At 36.1% G+C, this 27,590-nt stretch overlaps 1 protein-coding gene across 1 annotated transcript in view; it reads right to left on the bottom strand.

Annotated features, from left to right (window-relative positions):
* Positions 1–27,590, bottom strand: part of FBXL17 (F-box and leucine rich repeat protein 17) — a 464,449-nt gene that overhangs the window by 130,593 nt on the left and 306,266 nt on the right. The window contains exon 7 of the mRNA XM_046666715.1: positions 25,825–25,901. Coding sequence (XP_046522671.1) covers positions 25,825–25,901 — 77 coding nt within the window. The remainder of the gene's footprint in view (positions 1–25,824; positions 25,902–27,590) is intronic.

Below are 27,590 nucleotides of genomic sequence, written 5' to 3'. Positions count from 1 at the left end.
TATTATAAAACTTATTTAGATTTTATAATGTTACTTATGTTTAAAGGAAAATGTTTTTTAAGCAGGAAAGGAGACAAACTTAATCTATGCTGTCAGACACAATGATACTGCTTATCCCATGGGTAGGGTAATGTCTGGAAAGGGGCATGGTGGGTGAGGATTGTGAGGCACCAGAAATGTTGTTGCTTGATCTGGATGCTGGTTACAGGCTATATTCAATTTGTGAAGATTCACCGAACTTACAATATATGTTTACTTTTCTCTATATACTTAAATCAAAAATTTTTTAAAAAGCAGAAAATGAATTAAAATGGTATTAGATCATTTTCACATTGTATCACCTGTAGCATTATGCTATTTCCGAATTTTTACATAGTAGTATTTTCATACTCATTATATATATGTTTCATATATATATATATATGAATATATTTCATATATATATATATATGAAACACAGAAGTGGCTCTTCTAATTTCAATGCCATACAAGGCCAATTAACCTGATTTATTTAAAACCTATGCTCCTTTAAGGAATTAGGAATAATTTTGAACGTGACTTAGCCTCTATTAAGGGTAAAGACAGCTAAATGAACTCTTTAGTACAGGATATTTAAACTCAATCAGGTGAATCAAAAGAACCAAAAAACAAGAATATATTCCTCATCAATTCAGGTGGCCTTATTTTAGAGACTGCAAAATTTCCTTACTTTTAAGGAAAAAAAAAATCACATGTCCCATAAGAGTCTGTATATGTGTATATCAATGTACCCAAAAGCCTAATGAACTCAAATTTCTGAGGGCTTTAATAAATTATTTAAGATCTTCAGTTATTTTTGAAAAATGATATGAGATGTATAGGGTAAGAAATTCAAGTAGTCTTGTCTCATTTAAAGCTTAATTTAATAATATTATCAAATAAAAATAAATAATATTAAATACATTAAATAAATAGTATTAAATCAATGAGCATTTAAATTCTGTGAAACCTAATAAAAACCATAAAAGTGGTATCTAAAAGAAGTTGAAAGTTCTAGACATGGAACACGGAAGATGAAAAAATGCAGACATGGAAAAATGTAGACATTAAAGGAATCAAAAAGTGGGAATCTGTGGCTGATGAAGTACAGTGGGGTGGTGGAGTCTGGAAGAGATAGCTCACCACAACAGAATTATTCTTTTAGCAACAGTTAGATACTCAGGCAGAAGAAGGTACTTAATTTTATGGTTAGCTTATGACCAAAAACTCTACAACCTGAACCATGTCGACATGCTCATAAATCAGTACAAATTCCGAATGTTCTCATACACGCCATGCCTTTGTTCATATAATACTGCTCACTGTACTGTCCCGTTTCCTGTCCAAATCCTTCCTTCCTCCACCAGCCTGAAGTCTTCATCCTTTCTGAAATCTTCTCTGATCACACCCAAGATCTCAATTATCTTTTTACTTCTCTGAATTCCTCTGACACTAAGAACTTAACCCTTATGTAAGAAGTGTTTTATGAATGAAACTCTCCTTTGTCCTGATGGGAAAAGTAAAGAAAGGACAAGTTCCATTTAGTACGTTTCCTCATTGAATCTTTACAACAGTCTGATTCACAGATGAAGAAACTGAGACCCAGAGAGACTAAATAGTTTGCCTGTCTTCACACAGATATGAAGAAGCAAGATCGGGTTCTGAACTCGGGCCTGCTTGACTCCAAAGTACTAAAGCCTCCACCTTCAAGCAGGTGACTCTGGAGGACAGGGAGAATTATATTTCACCGTGGTTCCTCTTCCAGAAAATGGGCTGCATTACTAACTTCACCCCTCCTGGTACATTACCTGAGACACATGTAGATGGCAAAATATTAGAAGGAAAACAAAGAATTTGCACATGTTCACCCTGTTAGTGGCAGGGCAGGGACTAGAAACCGTCTCCTGGCTCATTTGCACCATGCTCCACTGAACACTCACAGCATGGAGTGTTCAAGGATGAAAGATTATATGTAAGTAGACAACATATTGTAGTGGAAACAGTACCAGATCTAGGGTCAGAGAGATCTGGGTTTAAATCCTGTCTCTACCGTTACTTTGAATCCTTAGGCAACAATTGCAAATACCCTGAGCACATTTCCTTATCAGTACAACAATAATAATCCAGATACTGAAGGTCTATAATGTGAAGACTAAGGGATCCAATGTTAAATCACTAACAAAATACTCAGAGCTAGTCTCTCTGCCCCCTCCCAACTTAAATGTAACATGGGAACGCTGACACCGCATCATCGGCAGGGGTTCTTCTTGAAGCACAGCCCAGAAATCAGATGTATGTCCTGTATAGGGGATCCACTCCACACGGGCTTCCGTGACCCCTCCAGGCATCCTAATGAGAGAACAGGGCTCCTTGCTATTCATTACCCAAGAGTATGAGGAGATGGCATCTTGAAAACAATTTCAAGAATTCATTATCATATCAAATAATATAGGTTTCATTACAAGAGAGCAAAGAGTTATAAAGGAGATGGTTTCCTTTTTATTTCTGTCTGATTTGTTCCTGTCTGTCTTCCAAGATGTCAGACGAACAGTCTGCTTTATTTATAAATGATACTACAGCTGAGAACAAAAAGATTAGGTTATAAAAAGAAGGAAAAAGCCTTAGAAAGATGAAGAAGGAGGTAAATTTACGGTCTATTAACTAGATGGATGAATTAACACCCTGAGTCACCAAGCCAACATGTTCAGTGACTGGTTGCATCTTTGCCACAAAGAAAGACAACCAGAAGTCACATTACATCCATTTTTCTCCTATTTCACTAATTTTAGAATGAATCCTGAAATGGAGTTTTACACTGAAGATGGTTAATCTAGAGCTGCACTCTCCAACATAGTAGCCACTAGCCGCTTACAGCTATCAAGCACTTGAAATGTGGATAGTCCAAATTGAGATGTGCTGTAATTGTAAAATACACACCAGATTTCAAAGACTGAGTATAAAAAAAAGAATTATAACATCTCAGTAGTAATGTTTTTAATTGATTATGTGCTGAAATGATTATATTTTGGATATCGTTTTTTTAAAGTAAAATACATTATTAAAATTAATTTCACCAGTTTCTTTCCACTTTTTTCAACGCACAACTAGAAAATTTTGAATTACACACGTAGTTCACATTTGTGCTTTGCGTTACATTTCTATTGGACAGTGCTGGCCTAGAATGAGAATCAAAGATATTCAATATTCAGGCAAATGACAATACATGAGAAATACTGTCTTCAACTCAAACAAGAGGAGTTGAACTTCATGTGATATTATACAGTAGGTATTTAGCGTGTTACATTGCTACCTGCAACATTTTTGCTCTTTAAGATTATGATCTATAGAGATAAGATTTAAATAACTTAATTCTGAATATATAAAACATATACTCTAAATATGAATTTTAATATATAAATTCTAAGTATATATAGTGACACAGATAAGATGTCACTAGAATACCAGAGTTCAGTATGTAAATATAAAATTTGGGGGGTCAGAAAGTCAAAAGCAAAACCCTGAGGAAACCTGAGATCTGTCTCGTCTTTCCTAAACTACTCCAATATCTTCCTCATTATTGGTCTCTTCGCTGATCTCTTCTCAGTGCAACCCATCCCCCACATCACTGCTAGAGTTCTGTTTTAGAAGATAAATTTGATTTTGTCACTTTCCTCCTCAAACCCTTAAGATAACTCCCAACATTTATAGCATAAAGTCTAAATTCTTTAGAGCTAATGCTTGCCAACATCTCACTCCAAACTACCCTTCCACTCTCATCTCTGAGAATTCTCCACCACAGGCGAATGCCTTGCCCTCCCCAATCATGCCAAGCTTGCTCACAGCTCTGCTGCCCCCGTCTCCCTGCTTGTCTGCCAGTGATCTTTCTTTGCCTTCGGTGATAGCCCCAGGTGACTTGGGATGGCATTTGCTATACTCTCCAGGCATCTGATCTACGAATATTATCATACATCCCACTCATCACATTATATTGTATAGGTCTATCGCCTCACTCAAGATCAGTTTGAGAGGCAGTAAGGTGAAGATAGGAACCTTGATTTTTTTCTTTTGAGGAAGATTAGCCCTGAGCTAACATCTGCTGCCCAATCCTCCTCTTTTTGCTGAGGAAGACTGACCTTGAGTTAACATCCGTGCCCATCTTCCTCTACTTTATATTTGGGATGCCTTCCACAGCATGACTTGCCAAGCGGTGCCATGTCTGCACCCGGGATCCGAACTGGTGAACCCTGGGCCGCCAAAGCGGAATATGTGCACTTAACTGCTGTGCCACCAGGCCAGCCCAAGAACCTTGATTTTTTACTCTTGTGTCTCTAGTATCTAGTACAGTGACAGAAATGAACTAGGTCTTCAATGAATATTTATTGATTGAAAGAATTATGATTTTTTTTCCCTCCATCATCTTAAGTACTAGCCATGCAAGACACCCATGTTTCTGAAACATCAAGTACTTTCCTGCAACTATGTCCCGCATCTCTACTGTTCCATCACAGCTTGGAATGCTCTTTTTTTCAAAATTTGTTTGTTTTTGTTTTTACTTTTATCAGAATAATATATGTATATTGTTTTAAAAAAAAAGCTAACTACTACATCCAGAACTCTCATGCTGTATACTTTCTCATATCCAAACCGTACTTCCTGAAATCAACCACTTCCAACTCCTTTAGGTGTTTCTTTCTCTTTCTTTCTTTCTTTCTTTTTTTTTTTGGTGAGGAAGACTGGCCATGAGCTAACATCTGTGCCAATCTTCCCCTATTTTGTATGTGGGACACTGCCACAGCATGGCTTGACAAGTGGTGTGTGGGTCTGTGCCTGGGATCTGAACCTACAAACCCTGGGCCACCAAAGCAGAGCCCACGAACCTAACCACTACACCACCGGGAAGGCCCTTAGGTGTTTCTTTTTATTCTTCCATTTATTCTTATATTTCTTGGGCCTTGCTCTCAAGGACAACATAGGCAAAAGCAGTCGGGTCTATCTCAAGCTTTATGTTACCTAAAATGTGTTGTAGAGTACTTTACACATAATAGATACTCAATAAACACTTTTTGGTTGATTGAATGAATGGATACATGAATATTCAGGCTCTTTGGTGCTTGAGCACAAACTCCTCAACAGTCTGAAGTGGAGATGCATTCATATACCACAGTCAAGGCAAAGAAACAAATTAAAATGAGGTACCAAATAAGAACAAGTAGGAAGAAGATAATGAAAAGGAAGACAAGTAGGCAGAAACCAGGAAATCCTCCAAAACAAAAAAGTCACGGCAGCCTGGGAATAGAGGTTATGTGAATGAGTTTTGGGATCAGATAAATTTAGATTTGCATTCCAGCTGAACCACCTTGGGAAAATTACAGAATTTTCCTGGGTCTCAGTTTTCTTATCTGTAAAACGAGGATAATCCTTCCTTCCTTCCAGGTTTGCTGTATCTTGTATGCTTTATAAATGAAAGCTGTTTTATTATTATTGTGTATGTATATGGGGATAATAATAACAATAACAACATCACCACCCTGGCAACCTTGAAGACGAGGCTGACTTCTGGTCTAACCAGAAGTTTCTTGCACACTTAGTGCTGAGGCTTCACCAGGCTATGGAAAGAGAAAGAAGTGATTATGCTCGGTAATGGGAAGTATGTGGGAATGACACGAGGACAGGTTCCTTCCAGCAGCACTATAAAAGCAGCAGTCTACTTCCATCTGTATGTTAATCACTTTTTGTGTCTGCCTGTTTGTTTCAGAGAGTCTACCAAAAAAATAAGTCCCTTCCTTAGATGGCACACTCAGAAGCACAATGACAATATTTTAGAAATGACAATAGATATCTGATTATTGCTAAAATCTAGTAAATATCCTTGATGGAAAAGTAAATTTCATAACATCCTATACTAACGTAATCCATACACTGAATAAAAACGCTATCTTCAACTTTTTATTAAGATAGATAGGCCAGAATCTCAAGACAATAAAATCTCACTACAGAGTATCATATACCAGAACCTTAAATTGCTCTCAGCATCTCCATGATGATGCAGTGAATTAATGTGCAGTGTAAGTGATTGGTTAAAAGCATTTAAATCAACCTTATGTTCTTGAAATTTTCCATGAGCAAAAACAATATCCATTTAGAAAGATCTTGCAAAAATGATTTTATTGTAAAGAAAAAGAGAAACAAAGCACAATAAATTATTTTAAAGCATTTCACTAGTGAAGTAACATCATCTACTGGATGGAATATAACATAAGCCTTTGAATCACCAAGTGTTCCTAGGTACGGGTAATCAAAAAAAACACCCGTGCTCACTTCCATTTACCGTGGACACCTGAAATTATGAAATAGCTGATGCACATAATCATTAAACTGATTTGCAAATATAAAACCTCAAAGCAACTAACAATATTAGAATGTTGTTCTCACAGCCCTACATAACTTAAGGGTAGAGGAAAGAAAATTTCTCTTCGCATATGGCAGTAGACTTCGCTGGTTTTGCAATATTTTTACATACAACAACTGTAACTATTTACTAGTTGTGATCCAATTTAGGGAAAAGAAAACTCCAAACAGAGAAATAAGGATGGTATGTGTGGATGTTTTCATGTTTTTAATGAAAGCATGACAAGTCAAAACAAAGTCTCCAAAATGGAATTAATTTCTAGTTAAACCAATTTATCATTACAAATTTTTAAAGTTAATATTCATTATAATAACAAAAGTAGAATTTAAGTAATCTGAATTTGAACAGTCAAGTAAATTAACAATGTATTTCTTTAGACTTAATTCTTTGGCTGAAGATGCAGAAGAGAAATTAGTTTCTTAGGGTTAGCTCTCCTGTGTCCTAGAATAAAAACTAAAACAAACCACAAATAGACAAAAACATTCCCTGGATAATACTTTCGACATTCTATTAGTGTTTTCCTCCTGTGCTGTTATGGGCCCTTGATGACTCTAATAACTAGAGAGAAAGAGAGAAAGAAAGAGAGAGAGGGAGGAAAGTGGGAGAAAGAGAAGCACAAACATGATCCCCCACTTGCAAGTGAATAATTTTTCAAATGACAAAATTTTCAACTCACGAATTTCTCTTTAAATTGTAGGTTAAAACCCCAACAAACAAACAAACTTCTCTTTCAAACACTGTTGTGCTCCAGGTATACCAAAAAATCTTTTTACTACAAAATAGCTAGAAATGCTGGATGAAATGAGATAAACATTCTTTAAAATACATAGCTGATTTAGTAAGAAAGTAAAAATTTACCATACAACCCAGAAATTCTTCTCCTAAGCATCTATACAAGATAAATGAAACGTGTCCATACAAAGACTTGCAAGAGAATGTTAACAGCTGTATTATTCATAAGAGTGAAAAAGTAGAAACCACCCAAATGTCCATCAGCTGGTGAATGGATAAACAAAACACAGAATATTCACACAATGGAATACCATTCAGGAATAAAAGGGATGAAACAGATGTAGAAGATCACATTTTGTATGATTCTATTTATATGAAATGTCCAGAAAAGGCAAATCTACATAGATGGAAAGTAGATTAGTAGTTGCCTGAGGTTAGATATGGGAACAGGTATTAACTATAGACAGACAGACGGATCTTACCAGGGTGATGGAAATATTCTAAGACTGGCTTGTGGTGATAGTTGTACAATTCTTTTAATTTACTAAAATAATTGAATTATACACTCAAAATGGGTGATTTTTATGATATATAAGTAAAGTTCTTTTAAAAAAGAAAGTAAATGAAACAAGTTAAGGACCTCCAAACAAAGGAGGAATGCCACAATTACCTTGAGGAGACTTGCTAATGTTGGTAGCCTGAGTTTACTGACCATGTAAGACAGGGGAGGGAAAATATTTCCTCTGAAAATTAAAGTCAAAGGCCATCCCTCACATAAATTTAGAGTTTGAATTACCCTTCTTTCCTGCTCTTGGAAATTCCTATCCAAGAAATAAACTCAAAGCATGTCCAAATCGGTACTACCTCAGAACTCCCGATGGAAGCAAGCACGATCTTCTTCCGAGGCACATCCATTAACCCAGGTCCTGCTGGATTCCCAGAGATAACGCACCCTGGGAGCTCACAGTTACAAAACAAACAAAACAAAAAGCATAAGCCATCATGAATGAGGGCCAGCAAAAAAAGAAACAAAAGAATAAAACCCCAAAGGACTTCAGATTTTAGATTATTGGATGTAAATGTAATAAATGTATATTTAAACTGTTCAAGAAATAAAAAGGAAATTGAAATGAGCAAACAAGATACTATATGAAAAAGAATCATAATTTCTCAAAATTAAAAATATGATCACTGAAATTCAAAGCAGCAGATAGCTTAAAGAGCAAATTAGACAGAGCTGAAGAAAAAATTAGTAAACTGGGGATAGATAATATAAAAGAGAGATTGATAGATGCAGCACAAGGTCTAATATATGATTAATTAAATGTCCAGAAGAAAAGAATAGAGATAATGGGGGAAAGGCAATGTTTAAGAAAATAATGATTGAAACTCTCCCCAAACTGATTAAAGAACTGAGTGTTCAGATTCAGGATGCTCTACCAATTCTAAGCCTGATAAATAAAAAGAAATACGTAAGCAGAGCTACCACAGAAAAACTGCAGAACACTAAAAGAAAAAAAACCCAGATATTACCAGCAGTCAAAAGAAAAAGACAAGTACTAACAAAGGAATGACAATTGGCAGCTCTCCCCACACAACGGAAGCCAGAAGACAATGGAATAATATCTTCAAAATACTGAGAGAAAATGACTGTAGTTCTTAATATTGTGTACCCAGCTAACTATCATTCAAGAACATGGGTGAACTAAAATATGTTCTGATATTTTAAAAATATTTTTGTATAAAAACTTTCAACATTTTGCTTAATGAACACAACTTTCCCTATTGTTGAATAAACTGACAAATAATGTTAATACTACTTAATCTAAACAAGTAGGTACGAAATTATATATTATTCCTAAAAAATTATATAAGAAGGGGCCGGCCCCATAGCCGAGTGGTTAAGTTCACAACGCTCTGCTGCAGTGGCCCAGGGTTTCACCGGTTTGGATCCTGGGCACGGATGTGGCACTGCTCATCAGGCCACGTTGAGGCGGCGTCCCACATGCCACAACTAGAAGGACCTGCAACTAAGATATACAACTATGTACCAGGGGGATTTGGGGAGATAAAGCAGAAAAAAAAAAAAAAGGATTGGCAACAGTTGCTAGCTCAGGTGCCAATCTTTAAGAAAAAAAAAATTATATAAGAAGTTAACGAATATTTCTACAGTCATTACATCATTACATCAAAGAAATAATATTCTATTATCACATAAAATGATTTACTTGAACAATAAACATATTTTCTACCCGCTTTGTAATTCTACTGAGGAAAAAAGGTCAGTCTTGTTGGTCTCACAAAGAGGCCTGGAGAGTGGTGGTACCATAGTTACCTTGTGGGAGAAAAAGTCCTCTAGCATGGGAGAGAGGACAGCTTTGTTCTGGTTCTGGAGCTGGGGGAACTGAGGCTCAGTTTCCTTCTCTATAAGAATTAGGGGCTTCATAGGAATCAACACTTACTAATAACTCTTAGAGCTCTCAAGCCTGATAATCTTTTAGCTCAATCCTATAGGATGCTAATGAAACTTCTGTCTTCCATAATCTCAGAACCAACAACCAAACCAGTTGGAAATATTTCTAGATAGAATTTTAGCACATTATATCACACATTCTTGCAATATTGTCTCACTAATAATTGTATTAGCTAGGAAGTTTACAATCCTGATTTCTCATCCCCCAGTGCCAGGATATTTAATAACGGAAACACCTGCTCTGAAAGATGTTTACACAACTGACAATTTTTTTTCCAAGAACACTGTACTAACTAGGGATACTAGTTAGGGGATACTAGGTATCTGTCTACAGGTCTTCCCAACAGTAGCAAAGTAAATTGCTACAGTGGCAAATTTTCAATGACTTTTTTTTTTCCTGTTTAGTTGTGTTATTTTGGGATCTGCTGTCTAGTATTAGCTAGGCTTTCTCTCTCAAGCAAAAGTAAAATGGAAATCTAAAGGTGCTTGTACTGGTGGCTATGTCTGAACTGTGTGAGGTCTCAGAGTTCCCGGTGAGGCCAGGCCCAGCTGGTCCAGTTTCGTCCAAAGGCTACAGCAGAGCGGTTCAGAGACAGCAGTGCCATCCTGTCAAATGGCTTACCCCTTCCTTCTCAATTCTAGGAGTAAAACATGTTTCTTTAAAAGAAAAAAAAAAACATGCTGGACAGAGGAGGCAAGAAATATGGTATGGACGGTGGTTAAATGTTTGCCCTCTAATAAAATATAAAATAATTTTAACATTTAACATCAAATCTAAAGCTGACTTAAAAATCCCACAGTGGGTAAAGAGCTAACAAAACCATTTCCCTTTGTGAATGGGAATCTGACCTTTGGTTAACTTCCTAGATGTGCTTCCCTAAAATGGTACATTAACCATGCTACTAGGCACATTGCTAATAGGAACAATGACCCCTGATTGGTAGATAGCAACTGTCTGGTTTGAGAGAACTATAAATACCTGATGGGGACATCACTGCTTTAGGTTCCCTGAGTGTAGTCATTCCTGTAACTGGACATGTAAGTTTCGGGGATGCTAGATATACGCCTATTGATTATTACAAGAGATATTAGTTCTTGGGGTTTGAAGCTTCTAAGATAGGGCAGCACCTGCACCCATGCTGTGTGGATCTCATCTCCTCGTACCTGAGCCTTGACCTGGTGAGTGAAAGAAGATGCTTCCTTGACTGCTGGGTGAGCTGTGGCCTGGACAGGGCAAGCTCTCCCACAGAAGAGGACTGTCCAACACTGCCCTCTGGCAAGCTGAGGTTCCCAGCCTTCACTCTTCTGAGTAGACTGTGCCAAGAGCGGCCTATGATGGCTAAATGTCTAAACGTGCAGTTGAACCTAATAAGACCTCAAGGTAGGCAAGGCACTGAAATGTTTAATCTTTAGTACTTCTTTTGCTTTTAGGTCTCTATGTAACCCAAGACAAAAAACATATTGCTAAAGTCATAAGCAAATTAATTTTAATAACATTTTAATTTATTCATTCATTCAAGAATGTTTTAGAAGGTTCATTGTAGCTGCTCTGTGATAAATAGTAAGGTAAGAAGACAAAAGGGAATATAATTAAGTGGCTAGTGTAGTCGTCAGTGGAGCTGGCTCTACTTGAGATACTTTTCAAGGGTAGAGCTGACCTGGTATGTTAATAGATGTGATGAGAGGAATGAAGAAAAGTGAGGCATCAAGGATATCTAAGTTTTGGCTGGAGTAACAAGGTGAATAGTGATGCCATTTACTGCATCAGAGAATACCAGTAGTGGTCACAAAGAAGTGATAGAAATGGTGGTGAAGAATAAGCAGACTTCTACTCTGCATTTAGATTAACCCACTGAAAAGTAAGTACTTACATAAGCCAGTGTGGGGAAATGATGCCTTGAGAATACTGATAATACAGATCCAGTTTTATAATCAGCATTACATACTTAATTCCTTTTACGGGAAGCAAGGATGAATAAAGAAGAAAAAGTAGGAGGGGCAAAACATAGCTTTAAGTGTGCAGCACTTCATGTGTTAAATTGAAACAACCCCAAAGTTCAACTTCCTTCACTGTTCAAGGAGAAAATCCTTTACTATGTACTTCAGGATAAAGGATTTGCAACTATATGGTGCTTGAGAAATATGCTATTGCTGTAATTTAACTCACTGTATGTGGGCTTCAAGATGCACAGTGGCATTCCAAACCAACTTTTAAAGAAAATTGCATGGAATTTTCAAGACATCAGGAGCGTTCTTAAAAGTTATGCAGAGAAAACGGATTTTTGATAGTTATGAATTACATTTAGTGCTGCCAGATTGCAGGGAACGCTCTTTTTGCTTCAGTATGGTTACAATTACTGTTGACAAAGTTTTAATTTAAATTTTTAAGGATTTAAATGGAAGAATATAGGTCACTGAATTTTCATTCAGTGTGTAAGGATCACTAGTGGCAGAAAGCAAGCTTTGTTAGTGAGGGTCCAATTTTGGCCCTGGAGTCCATCTCTTTGGTAATAGTTGGGAATTGAGTGTGTGTTAGCGAGAATAATTTGGCTCTCAGTCAGTCAATCAGTGGACTGAACACGCACAGTTAGAAACCTGCCTGGCACAGAACAGAAGCTCAGTTCAGAAAATACTAAATGCATTTGTGAGACAGACTCAAGTCCACACGAATCATATATTACAATCACAAGCTGGAAGGGAGTCGATCTTTCCTAGCAGGTTGTAGATTTAGATAGATTTGTAATAGTCCAAAAATACACTACACAGCTTCAAAGTCTAATTCTACGATTTTCAAGTGGTTTCCTAAAGATGAAAAAAAAAGAGGTAAATATTTGTAGAGCTCACTGAATGCAAAAAATGTTTTAAAGAGCCTTGCTATATACCAGGAAACCTTAAGAAATTATAGTAGGTGTCTAATTTAAATGTTGCATCTTAAAATAACTAATTTTAAAGTACATGCAATGTAGGCTATTAAATAAAGACCACTTCCCTGAATAAAAATGTTAAAATTACACTTTTTCATAAATCCAACAGAGTAGAATAGATTTCAAATCAACAGTCTAGCTAGCAAAAAGATGAAGTATGAGCTGTGTGAGAAAAGCAGCATAATTATGGAGAAGCCGTGCCTTTCCACATAATTTGTGTGTGTTGGGAGGAGTCTTCCTTCAGGTTTGTGCTCTGTTTGGTGTCTTATTTGTCCTCAAGTGCCCCAAGCTCTTGATTTCCTTAACAGAATGATGAATGTGATGGATAATACTGATATGTATAGCACATCCTTGTACACATTCCCTAAATTTGCTCCAGCCCCCAAATATGGTAGAAATAAAAAAGCACGACAAAAATTGGGGGAAGTATGCATATGAGAAGTAGGGTACTGACTTTCACAATAATACATTTCATAAGCATGTAAATAACTAATAATGCTATACTGGTAAGTACCACACACCAAAAACTGTGACAATAAAAGTCACAAATGATGTGCAAATTTCAGCATGCTTGCTAAACTCACCCCTCTTTCTGCCACTCAAGAAAATTTTATCAGAATCCAAGTGAGTGAAATGAAGAAATCACAGAATCTGTTCTAATTTATAATTTTTTAGAAAGTAAATGGTTTGCAAACCTTGATTGCAAGGTGTGTTTTAACAGCAAGGTTGAAAACAAATGCTTTAGAGGATTTCACCCAACTTCTTATGTAAATCAGAGCAGAAGGTATGATTCTCAGAAAAAGCCAAGTACATTTGCCTCAACATAGAATAGGACTGACTGAATTTCAAACTCTTCATTTATTCTGTAAAGCTGAAATGTTAAGTTCCTTATTGCTGTTCAAAATTGGCTTACATCTTATTTATTATGATATATTATGTATGTATGCTATTACAACATATACATATTATTACAGTATACATATTATTCTCATTCACTTAAAAGAAGTTTTTGGTTACTATAGGATATAAATTTAAAATTTCAGACATATTCTCCTCAAGCATGTTTAAAGAGTGTGATTCTGGGTGATTTGGGCTTGGTCGTGAGCTGCTTCCTGCATGACTGTCTTGTCCCCAGGAAGCCAGGGAAGCATCTCTGGACTTCAAATCTCCAAATCCGACTTTCCAAGGCTGCCTTAGGAGAGAGTCTCAAACCCACAGAAGGCAGGAGTTGGGCTGGATCCTATTAGGATATTACTGTGATTTAAAATCTAAAAGTACAGAAGGATCCTTTATGAGAGGAAATAAAATATCTTCAAAGAAAAACTGCTTTCTTGGAGAAGCTCCTAGAGCCATTTGCGAAGAAAGAGATAGGAGGAAGGTAAAACATGGGAAATTTAACCTAAGAAAGAAATGGGGATGATTGAAAATATACTATAAGTATCAGGGGTTGGCCTCGTGGCCTAGTGGTTAAGTTCGGCACACTCCACTTTAGTGGCCTGGGTTCACGAATTTGGATCCTGGACACAGACCTATACCACCTGTCAGCCATGCTGTGGAGGCAACCCACATATAAAATAGAGGGAGACTGGCACAGATGTTAGCTCAGGGCTAATTTTCCTCAAGTCAAAGAAAAAATAGAGGAAGATTGGCAACAGGTGTTAGCTCAGGCCTAATCTTCCTCAGCCAAAAAAAAAAAAAAAATACACTATAAGTATCAATCATCAAACAGTAGTTAGTTTTCTACATAATTTTTTCTGCTTCTAAGAATTATTTACCATATAAAAATATCTTGGCAAGCAAAATATACATTACATCAGTATGAAAGTAGCTCATTTTAAAAGGCTATATATATAACAAATAGAAAAGTAACATAACTTCCAGAAAGGTTTCTTTTGTTTACTCCTTATTTCCGGTTTTTAAAGTCTCCTTTTCTCTGCTCACACTCAGTCATTCTCAATGAAAGACAAGTTGCTTTCAGGCATGAGGCACATAGGCTGGATCAGCCACGTCAACTCAACATGATTATTTGAAAAGTTGAAAAGTTCAAACTATTTATTTAATGTCATGCAGATAAACCAAAGAAAAGGAACACATTTGACAGATAAATTCTAGGTGATTAAATCTTACAAACCCAAGGGAATGTTTTAGGATAAGGGTTAAAATGAATTGTGTAATATTTAAGTTAAAAGTAAGCTTAATTTACTTAATTAGGAAATTAAATTAACAAAACTACCTTTTTGTCTCAAGAGAAAGTTCCATGTAATACCTATCCTAAAGTGAAATCATCAAGAGACTGTTTAATTCTCTTACTCCCACAGATACGAGATAAAAGGAATATTAACCCCTTATTTCATAGATAATAAGACCTATATAGGGATTTGAGGAGCTTGGGAAGGTTGGCACCCAGGAAAACCAGTGGCCACTTTTACCAAGGAAATTCACCAGTTTTCTACTCTTGAGTAGGTAATTGACTGACATATCTAGTTCTCGTCTGTACATCAAAGGAGAAGTTGAACTAGAGCAGTGTTTTTCAAACTGCTGGTCATTCTGGTAAGTGATGAAATCAATTTAGTGTAAGTCCAACAGGCATTTTAAATGCAAAATGTATTTTTCACTGTAGGACAAAGAAGGCTGAAAAATCCCTGAATGAGATTATGTAAGGCTATATACAGTTTGAACACTTTTCTACTTATTTCCAAATGGGCCCACAGGGTTCAATTTTAGCACTTATTTAAAAGAAATGCAGAAAATCTAAGACAAACAAAATCACAAGGAAATCCCCAGAAAGTTGATGGAGTTGCTATAATGTAAAACTATTTCTCCTTCCCAAGTCCCACCCCTAACTTCTCTGAAAACAGAAAACGTGGGTAGGATTAAAAGAGTATTGGCTAATAAGGAACTAGAAGTTTCTAGTGTGATGGGAATCCCTAAATGAGGATGCTTTAAAACCTGGGGGGCTGATGTCGCTGAGTTGCAGTGGGAAGGCTGGACTTGTGATGAGATCTAGAATAGGTTTTAAACTTAGTATTAAAAGGCAGAAAATAGCGACGTAAGAGTCAGAGTGCAGCACAGATTTAGAAGATTAAATTTTCAAAAAAAGCCTAATTCACTCAAAGAACCAGAGTTCTTTAGAAAAACGTCTAATGCCATGTCTCTAGCATGAAATGCACAAGATGAACCTGGTATATCCTGACATAATCAGTCTATGTCAAAAGAACAAGGAAGTCAACTTGAAGAGGCTTCCACTACCAAAGACAGGACAATCTGAGTATTACTAAGAAAAATAACTGCCAATGATCGTTGAGTTTATAATGATTAAACAAAAACAACAACTCCTTATCGGCCACCTTTGGAGGATAGTGGAAATCAAACTAATATTTTGAAAACTGGTAAATAAAGAGAAAGAATCATGTATTATTCCTTCCTTTCCTATATAAATTGAAGTCAGGTAAACCAAAAAGTTGATAAAGGAAAGTTGCTCTTAATATAAGGAAGTCTTGCCAGTAAATGAAAAGAGAAAGACCTTCTAGCAGGGCTAATCCTACCAGCGTTAGAGGATATATGATGTGGGCCTAATCAGTGACAGACAAACAGTAAAATCAATTATTTTAATGTTTAATTTATATTTTGTTATGAATGTTACTATCACTTTCCAATGGGAAACTTGGCAGATGTTTGTTTTGCTCTTGTTTTTGTTTTTTCAAAATAAATCAGACACCAGATGTCTTAAGTAGGCTAATTATCCAGTAAATAGTGAAGGAGATTTAGTCAAACATCAAGTAGGGAGGACAAAATTATCTCAAAGAGACGGTAAAACCCTAAGCGAGAATTGTAAGTGGAAGAGAATATGGTTTGATGCTTTAGAAGGAAGAGACGCAGCTCTGGGGTTTTTCCTCTTTCTGCTCCTACTTTTCATGATGTCTCAGAAAATGAGGAGCACTAAAGTCAAAGAGCATAGAGGAGGCCAAGAGCAAGGCCACGCTGAAGAGAGATTCAATTTTGACTCCTGGGAGAACATTCTCGGAAGAGGCTCTCCTAAGGGAAGAAAAGTAATAGGCCACTGAGGCGGATCATGACACCAAGGTCCCAGGAACTGAGCTCAGGTTGAAGGAAGATGAACTTAAAAAAGAGAACAATTGCTTGTGTTGTTGAGGGTGGCACAATTGTGTATCTCTAGAAACAGCCGTACTTTAAAAAACTGCTATGAAATTGTCACTTGGTGTTAGCTAAAATTGCTTTTAAAGAACCATTTAAATGAGGAAATAATTTCTATATGAAAAGCAGAGAAATCTGAGAAGTTATCTGCAAATAATCCGGTAAACGATTTGGAGTGAGGAGATTTTAGTTGCAGCTTTGCTAATTAATTAAAAACTATCTGGGCTCAATTTTCTCATCTATTAAAAAAGAGTAACAATATTTCTGTTTCCTTCATAACTTTTTAAAAATAATTTAGAAAGGGAATGTAAGAAAAAATTTTAATTCATGAAGAATTATACACAGTTTTGAAATTATGAAGAAAACATTTTTTGAATACACATTGAACATCAATGAAAGTCTCTACCTTCCGGCTAGGGAATGTTTAATCATAACATGCAACAGATATTTGGTGTCAGCATAACAAAATTATAGTGAATAAGCACATTAAACCTATTAAGTTCTATAACTATATAATTAGATCTCATGGGGTAGCTGCTTCGTGACTTTTTTTTTATACACAGATGGACAAACATGGTGTAATGGGATTGTTATATTTTTAAAGCTCTGACAAGTAGGAAAATCCAACAAAGCTTTCTAGTAATAAATATTCCCTAAGCACATCACTGACCTATGAGTGATTATGCAACAGACTGACTTAATATTGAACCCATACCATACTCTTGCTCACAAACTATGTGAACCTGAGCATTTCCACGCCGCAGTTTCCAGATCTGTAAGCTTGAATATTAATAGTGCCTATCTAAAGTGGGGTGGTAAGGGGATTAATTGAATAATGCCCACAGAAAACATCTAATAAATATCATTATTATTATGAAAGTTTACATTTCACTTTTTTCAATTGAACTGGATACTTGATTAGTAGTTAGAAACCAAAGTAGTGTTTCCTTTTATATAATATATGTTAAATGAAGTTGTTACCATGGGAATGGTGAATAAGACAGGAAAAGTCGAGATGAAAGTTGGAACTTACCCTGAATTTTCAACTAGAATATTTTCATAAAGTTTCTTCAAAATTTTCCCGTGTGTGCACGTAATCACTTTGGATGATTTCTGTTCTTTCTTTAGATAAACCAACGCATACAAACTTATCCATTCAGACACCTGTTCTTGCTCTGAGCCTTTCCTAGGGCGGTACTACCTCAAATGCCCTTTCTTCTCATCTCTGTCCTCCCATGCCTCCTCCACCACAAGTCCTTCCCCAATGATCTCAATCTCTGATGACCCTGTTGTCCTGAGCCTCTTCATCTTCTAGGGCCTATGTTTTTATTTGACACTACTATATTGCCTAATATGCTAGAAAACTTTTTCATTGCTTATGTCTACTTTCTCAACATAAGAGTATACACTTCTCACCCATCTCTGTATTCTCCACAGGATGCATCCAGCACACATACAATAAACATTTGCTGAATGAAACAAAACACAGAACCAGCCCAGAATAAACCCTGGGATACAAAAGGAATTTAAGCATCACATACGTCAATTCCTTACTCAGTGCTTCCATCTTTCCACATCTTCCTCAAGCAATTATCTTGGCTTGAATAACTCTTGTAATAGAGAACTCACTATTACTCAAGACATCTATTTTCAAGAAGTTTTAAACAGTAGGAAATTGTTTCTTGTGTGAGATACTGGAAATCTAGTAGAATTGCAATTATCTTGACATTCATTGCAATCTTCTTTAGATCTGCTCATCACTGATATAATACTAATAATGATCAATAATGATTCTATTTATACTACAGCCTAGTACAAGGAAAATGAATGCTTAGTCCCTGTAGTCGAGGGTAATAAACAATGAGGGTTAAAGATAGGAACTCTGTGAAAAATCACTGTTTATGTGATTTGGGACAAATTCTTTTATCTTATTATAGGACTCCTTCACAAGATTAATGTTAAAAACAGCTAATTAGAGGCCAGCCCCGTGGCTGAGTGGTTAAGTTTGCATGCTTCTCTTTGCTAGCTCAGGGTTTTGCTGGTTCAGATCCTGGGTGCGTACATGGCACCACTGGTCAGGCCCCGTTGAGGTGGCATCCCACATGCCACAACTAGAAGGATCCACAACCATAACATACAACTATGTACTGGGGGGATTTGGGGAGAAAAAGTAAAAACAAACCAAACAGCTAATTAAAATTAAAGTGTATTTTAGAAATGCTAAAAGTAATTGAGGAAAGGAAAGTTGGAAAGTTAATATTTCAGTTAATAATTCAATTGAATATGTAAATTTAGTCATTTAGTTATAAAATTTAATAAATTAATTTGGAGCAACAATATATATGTATTTGGAGATATAAGAACATTTAGGGGAAAGCACACAGAAGTTAGCCCATTTGTCTTTCAAATGTAGGTTAGAAGTTTTCTTAACTGAAAAAAAAAAACCTCTATTACATAACAAGCGAGAGTTGGCCTTCAAATTGGTTATGGAAGTACTTTCTTGAAGTAATGTCTTAAGAAATCCTCGTCAATAGATTTGAGATTTGTAGTCTATTATGGCAAGACACAGCAACAAGCATTGTTATTGTTCAGTCTTTTATTTTAAGGTTATATAGCTGCAGTCTTAGAATTACCTAGGAAATTGGGAAGAAACACAACAACTTCTTCGCTGTTAAACAAAGAAAAGCACTTATAAAAACTTTTAATTAAATACTAAATTTGTGGTGAAAACTCATGACCATTACTGAGAAGAAAGGAAAAAAAAGAGAACATAATATTTGCTATGCATAACAGGAGACATGTAAATCCAGTAGTGAGGAACTCCAAGAATAAAATAAAGAATTAGAAGTAGACTATGGAAAACACTATGGCGATTTCTCAAAAAATTAAAAATAGAAATATCATAAGATCCAGCCATCCCACTACTGGATATTCATCCAAAGAACTTGAAATCAATGATCCAAAGAGATTTATGCATCCCTATGTTCATTGCAACATTATTCACAATAGCCAAGATGTGGAAGCAACCCAAGTGCCCACCTATAGATGAATGGATAAAGGAGATGTGCTATATATATGCAATGGAATACTACTCAGCCATAAAAAAGACAAAACCATCCCATTTGCAACAACATGGATGGACACTGAGGATATGATGTTAAGTAAAATAAGCCAGACAGAGAAAGACAAATACTGCAAGATTTCACTCACACATGGAAGATAACAAATACATGGATAAAGAGAACAGATTAGTGGTTACCAGAGGGGAAGGGGGTTGGGTGGGTGCAAAAGGGATATATGTAAACATATGTATGGTGATGGATAAAAATTAGACTACTGGGGGTGAGCACAATGAAGTATATTCAGGAATTGATAAATAATAATGTACACCTGAAATTACACAATGTTATAAACCATTATAATCCCAATAAAATAACTTGGGGAAAAAAAGACTCTATAGAAAAAAAAAAAGGGAATTAGAAGTGGAGAGAAATAACTTTTAAGATGGACATACAAAAGAGAAATTCGCAAGAATAGAAGATTTAGCAATTTAGTACTATTTTGTTAGAAACAATAAAAGCTATCAACATTTAAATGATAGAATGGAGACTGAGAGTGAATAATCAACAGTAAACAATAAGACATTCTTTTTGACTTGCAAATGTATTTTCTAAAGTTCTTCCCTGTCACTTTACAACTATTAGAGTTATTCCTGCTGACAAAAGGAGTTGAATCTTACCCAGCAATCTTGGAGCAGTTTGAAATACAATTTGAAAATGAAACAAAACATAAAAGGGAGAAACCAGGAAAATAATTTTAAATGGAACATCATTGTATGTAATGCATATCTAATAATATGAAAAGTAAGAAGATAAAATAAAAAGCAAAATTACTTTTGGTATAAGACTTTTTCTTGAATAATTAATCAGTGTTGGTTTGGCAAGAAAAGAAGAAGCACTCTTGATCTACTAGTATAATCCAGAATGCTTGATACGAGTGTAATCCAGAATCCTTCCTTATCTTCTTCAGTATGCTCACTTTGATAACACATGCCAGATCCCAATTTGGGTTAACTAACAGCTAAAGAGGTCTGGTATCCCAAGAAAAGGTAGGGAGTGTACAACCTATTAATCTTTCAATAGCATTAGAGGGTCAACAAGGCTGGGGTGAGACGTGGGTTATACAAAAGCAAAGATTAATGTCAGCAGGCCACTTCCTGCCATTCTTCTCGTCTGGAAGAGGAAGATGCATTACTTTTTTTTTTTTTTTTTTTAATAAGCAGGCTAGCCCTATCCTCTGGATCTCACCAGAATGAAAGCTCCAGGAATGTAGAAACTACCCATGTCCTGCATCTAGTGCAGAGCCCAGCACATAGTAGGTGCTGAATCAAAATCTGTTGATAGAATGAATATATATCATGTCTGTTGTATAGCAAGCCAACTGAAATGACATCTCAAATGACAACCAGGGGAACAGTGACTTCCTTGACTTGTGAGACCTTTTGCCCAGAGTAATCCAGAAACTTTTGTGGCAAGTCTTGGGGTTAGGTTTAAAAGTCCCAGATCAGGCAGGAGAGCATTAGCAAGCAGAATAAGAGGCAGCCAAAGACTGTTGTGGGAGAGCAGCCCTAGAATCTGTGGGAGTGACCGAGGAGCATGTGGAGTGGCACACAGTGAGCCTGCGGGCTGTCAGTGACCTTGTAGGCCCCAAACATCGATGTCAGTAGTTGAGTGTTTACAGTCCTCTTTAACTAAAGATTACTTGACAATTTGAGAAGGGAAGTAAAAGGACATCACCAAAGTGTATTTCTAGGGCCTTCAGGAGTGCTAAAGTCAAAAGAAATGTGATAACTCAGAAAGAAACCCTGAGTCCTTTTTACAACTGCCCCCGACACAGGCTCTTACTGGTAAAATTCACTATGGAGATGCTAATGGAGATAGGAGCTTTATTCATCCATCCCATTTATTACAGCATATGTTCTGTGCCATGCAGCCTGAGAAAGACTGTTCTGACCTCCATGGATTTGAGTGATACAGGTTGACTTCTACTCCTTGTCTTCCTTTTAATCCTAAAAACACACTTTTCCAAAGGAGGAGAATTTTCAACAGGAATGTGTTTGAAGGCAAGCAGAAAGGTAGGTTGGAAACTGTTAGCTGACAAATCAGCATAGGAACAAAGTAAAGCATAAGGGGAGCCAAGAGAAAATTATCCAAACAAAAATGAAGGTAATCAGAGAAGGGATAAGGAAGAAACCTAAGATAGGGAGGCAAATTAAAGATTTTAAGCTTTTTGCTGTATCTTTCTCTTTATTCCCTACTAGTAAGAATCTGGTTTAGATAGCTCAGGTATGGAAGTCAACTGGGCAGGTATAGACTAACATAGGTCAAACTTCTAAATAATGATTCCCACATACAGAAAAACCACACTCGGGGTGGGGGGCTGATTTTTCTTCAAAGAAAGAGATGATTCTATTATTATAAGAACTGCCCATTAGTGAGTATCCACTATGCCACCAGGCATGACACAGATGTTTTATACTTATTTTTACTACCTTTTATGTTACGTATTATTATGTGATTAATGATGACAAAACCAGGAGGTTAAGTAATTTGCTCAATGTCACAAAGAGAAGAAGGGGCAAAGCTGGAATTCTAACAAGTCTCTAACTCCTAAGTTTGAGTTTTTTCCCATGATACTGCCTATAACATACATTTGTTCAGTGATAGAAGAACGACAATATTAGATTTCTCTTCAGGGAGCAATTTCCCAAGACTGTATTTTCCATTTAGCTGTGCCTGAATTATTGATTTGTTTATAATTGCTATCCTTCACCGTAAAGATCTATGTTCAATTTGGGGAATAAGAAGCCTATTAGAATGATAGTTTTCTTCATGACAACTATATCATATATCAATTAAAATGAACATAACTTCACAACAGCCTGGCCAGGTGTTGCTAAGTACTATAATACCACATTCAACATCTGTGAGAATCTTGACGAAAATTACAAATGATATGCCACGCAAGCTGCTGTTTCTGAATCAATGCATCCTGAAAAAAACTTCAAAAATCTCAGTATCCTAGACTGAAAGCATGTACAAATGCAGCACCATAGAGAGAGCTGATGAGGTGGAGATTAACTAGCTTGAATATGAGTAAAGGAATAGAAAGTAGAATTATGGAGTAGTCTCTTGCAGGATGAAATTCCCCCAGTATCAGGAGCACATCAAATTTTATAATTTTTAAGTAGCTTCAGTAATCTAAAAGTTTTATAGACTATGTCTCTACTTAACCAGTTAATGCAGAAAAAGGCATCTGCTTTTCCTTGTTAAACTTTATAATTAACCACGGGCTTGGGATCAGACAGCCTCCCCTAGCAGAGCAGTTGCCTCCAATAACAGGCTGTTTTACTGGTTACAATGAATAATCGTTTTTGCTATTTTCTTGACAAAAATTATTCATGTGTTAGTGGCATGGTACCAGGGAAAAAGAGATGAACTGAGCTGAGATTTCAGTAATTTGCTTTAATTTTATAATCAAATACCAATCATAGTACAATCTCATAAACTATCCACCTTTCTCCCTCGTCCTCAATTGTGACCCAGTGGTTTGAAGAACAGAATCAATAGATGCACAGAGACTCTCACCATGAAGCCTTTAAATACCTAAGATCTCAGGAGGAAGGAAGAGAGATGCGGTTGGGCAGAGCTTGAAAGTTGGAGGGACTGACGGTATAAGAAAAATTGTGATAGATTTGTCGTCACCACGGAAGAGAAGTCGCCAAATGTTCACTTCTGGTTCCTCTCAAATGGACTAGGTCAGTTGTTCTCAACTTTGGCTGACATAAACATCACTTAGGCCTTAACCTGCCTAAGTGATGTTTATGTCAGCCAAAGTTGAGAACAAAACCACTGCCTGGGCTGCACCTCCCAGAAATTCTGATTTAATTAGTCTTAAGTAAGGCTAAGGCATCAGTATGCTTTAGAAACTCCTCAGGTGATCCTAAGGTGCAGAGAGGGTTGAGAACCAATGACCTAAATAATGCAGAGATACAAGTAAATGTAAACCATATTGGCAAGGTTTTAACAGTTTTCGCTTCACTAGGAAAAAAAATCCTAAAATTTCAAAACACCAGAATATGAGAATATCACTAAACAATAGCAATAAACAACAGCAACAAAAACAACAACAAAAACCTCTTCCAAGACCTAGGAAAGGAAGAGGGTAAAAGAATTTTGTGCATTCTTTCCTCTCTCTCCCTCCTATAGGAAAGCAACATTATAGCAGTATATACTGAGCTAATCATTAGACGGGGCATGGGGTACACACAGGAACATGAGCTCAGACATTAATTCCCCATTTTACAAATGAGGAATCTGAGCCTCAGAGATGTGAAGGAACTTCCATAATGCCAAAGAACAGACAAAGCACAAAGACAGAACTTGATCCCAGATCTGTCCCAAGTCCAAAGCTTTTGCTCTTCTCCATATCTTCTAGAACATTTCTTTGCACTTGCTAACTTAACAGATAGGTGCTGGAGCAGAATATAATTTTAGCAACATTTTCCACTGCTGGACCTGGAAGAGTTCATTTAAAGGAACTTAATCCATAGCTCCCCTGGCTATTAGCAATCGGACATGGCAGCCAATAGGTAAAGGGGAGTAATATAAAATAAGGTTGGAGGGGCAGGTAGGTGACTGATGGTAAAGGACCTTGAATGCCATGTAAAGAGTTTGGAATGAATGAATGTACTAGTTAATTAACGAATCTACATGTATTGAGTATATGCCCTGTGTTGGGCAGAGAGAACTCTCTAAGGCGTAGACAATAAGGAGATACTGGAGGTTTTAGAGGCATTGTATCTAAGTGGCAATCTAATATGCAAACCAGAAAACAAACTACAAGGAAAGGAAAACATGTCAAAACACTCCTTTTGCCTCGTATAATTAGGAAAAAACCAACCACTCAGAAACATGAATAAATTCATGTAAGACACATTTACCATTCTCAAAAAATAAACTCTGAAAAGAAATTAGGGTTATTTTTAAGCCAAACCTTTTTTTTATGTTGTGTTTTATTACAGCTTTAGTAGAGTTCTTCCAAAGGATGAATTTAGTAGCTGATAAAATACAACTCTCCCACCCAGGGCAGAGGGTCAGCATGACACCCCAGGACTGGAGTCATTTATTAGCATATGTCAGAGTTAACAATGAAAAAATTTAATGAATTTTTAGTTTCCCTCACGGTAGAAAGCATAATCTCAAATTTAAATGAACAAATTAAGAAAATCAGAAAAGAGAAAAGGAAACCACTTCAATCTCACATAAAGCCAAATATCTGGTTAAAACTTTACATTTAGATTAAATACACAAATCAATAAGAAAAAAACATAAAGCTGAACAAAAAAGAAAGGCTAAAGTATTTTTCTTTATTACTTCAACAGGATCATTTCATAATTTTCATATTTTTATAAAACAACTTGCTTTTCTCCACTTTGAAGAAATATTGGGAACTAAGATAATTTAATTTCTTGCATACAAACGTATACCATTTACTTTCATAATTTTCATATTTTTATAAAACAACTTGCTTTTCTCCACTTTGAAGAAATATTGGGAACTAAGATAATTTAATTTCTTGCATACAAACGTATACCATTTACTTCCTATATATCTAAACATGGAAGTTTCTAAGGCTTTAAAGAATTTAAAGCATTAAGAACTGTGGCATTTGAAATAGCAGGAATGCACTTGACATGACATTAAATTAAGCAAATTAACTCAACGTAATAATTTTTAAGTTATAGCTATATCAAATATTTAATTATCCTGATTATTTACTTTCCTGTATAGCTCTTTTAGACATACTCTTTAATCCTACGTGAGTGTGAGAGTGTGTGTGTGTGACTGCATGCGGTGATAAATTGATACACACGTTTATTTTACTCTGGCTATCAGTCTCATGATTTCTTGATTATTTTTGGTATAATCAGATTTAGCACAAATAAAGATAGTCTCTATGAGATAGTAGCTCTTGATTTCTTTTAAAAAGCTTTCAAAGATTTTGTAACTTTTTATTCTTGAAAAAGATTAGGACAAGGGCTCATTACATACCATAATCTGTGATTTTACAGGAAACCAAATACAGCTCTTTCAGGTTTTGTCCTTCCTTTGCAATGACCTCCACACACCTGAAACACACAAAAAAAGTGATGAGTTACACTAATGCGTTTCAAGTTAAATTAGCAAGAGTTTGGCCACGATTGTAACAGGAAGAGGTCAGCATTTGATGAATGCCACAGCTCTCTTCTTTCAACAAACCTCTTTCAAGGTGTTTCAGGAAAAGGTATTATATTCCCTGCTTTAAACTCTCTAATACCTAAATGACTTTAATTAAATACATATGACTAGTGTATCTTTTAAAATCAAAGCAACGAAGGAGATGGTGTCAAGATGGTGACGTAGGCGGACTCTGAACTCACCTCCTCCCATGGATGCAACAAATTTACAACTACACTTGGAAGAATTACCCCTGAGAGAGAACTAATACTGGATAAAAAGAACTCTCACAACAAGGGACGGTGCTGACTGAGGTGGAAGAGGCAGAAATTCCTTTCTGGAGAGAAAAAAAGCCACCTTCGAGCTTCAGTGCCTCACAGCCAGCAGGAAGCAATCCTAAAATGAGGGGACTGAGGCTGGGTGGGGGTAACTGCCCACGATGCCAGGGTGAATTTGGGGCGGGGATGGGACCAGAACCCAGTGTCCTGGCTCTGACGGTGGCGTGCCTTCCCCTGAAGTGCACTGGGCACTGCTGTGTGACACCTTCGTACCCGTGGGCTGGGTGAAATGAACACTGATGTGTTGTTAGGACTTGGTCTACATTCTTGCCAGAGTAATCCTTGTCTTCTCTTTTCTTTGCCTCCTTCCAACTCCCGTGATTTCTCTGGATGCCCTGAACCACCATGCAAACAAACTTGTTTTTCTCAAAAAAAAAAAATAAATAAATAAATAATAAAACCAAAGCAATGAAAAAGCGATATTCCTATAAGAGTAATGTTACATTTGGTAACAGACTAGTAAACATATGCTATATAAAGAACATACAGCATTTATATAATAAAATAATATAAAAATAATTATAATGAAACTGTAGAATATAGAGGCATGGTCATGAGTGGATGGTAACATTATGCATGGCTCAGTTATTAATGATGGAGTTTGATAACTAAAATACACACTTTTTGTGAACTTTTATTCATTATAAAACAAATTTACATTTTAAAAATCTATAACATTGATTAAAGATGAAAGAAAATCTGCACACAAGAACTTTAAAATCTTTTACTTTAAAATGTTTTATTCTTAACATCTTAAATGAATTTTTGCACAGGTAAAGGCCATTTTAATAATATAGATATAGATATGTAAGATTTAAAGACTTTTCTGGTTTCCTTTAAGTTAAAAGATTTTTGAATGGTGCACTCTGCTCCAATAGCCATAGAGGAACACGTAGTACAGAACTGAATGAACTTTAAAGATAATGGTGAACAACACTATCTATTTTGTGGCTCAGTCCCCTATAATATCAGAAAAACCTGTACTGTCATACCAACACATAGGCATATGCATCCTTCATTGAAGTCCCTGTTTTAATCTTTATAAATAACAGTTAAGAAAGGGTAAAAGGAAAAAGAGTCATTAACCTTTTCTAAGAAGTAAGGATCAAATAATTTGATACCTGTGTGTATAATCCATCAAAAAATTACTGAGTATCCATCTCTGTCTTTCAGATATTTTATTTGCCGTCTGGCTTATTTGTAGGTATCTTCATAAAATGTCAAGAAATTTTACTTCACATAATTCACTACTGAAGGTTAAAT

This window comes from Equus quagga, chromosome 7 (assembly GCF_021613505.1).
Source record: "Equus quagga isolate Etosha38 chromosome 7, UCLA_HA_Equagga_1.0, whole genome shotgun sequence".
In the NCBI taxonomy this organism is placed as follows: Eukaryota; Metazoa; Chordata; class Mammalia; order Perissodactyla; family Equidae; genus Equus; species Equus quagga.
Note: the sequence above shows the minus strand (reverse complement) of the source record. Positions and strands in the feature narration are given on the sequence as shown.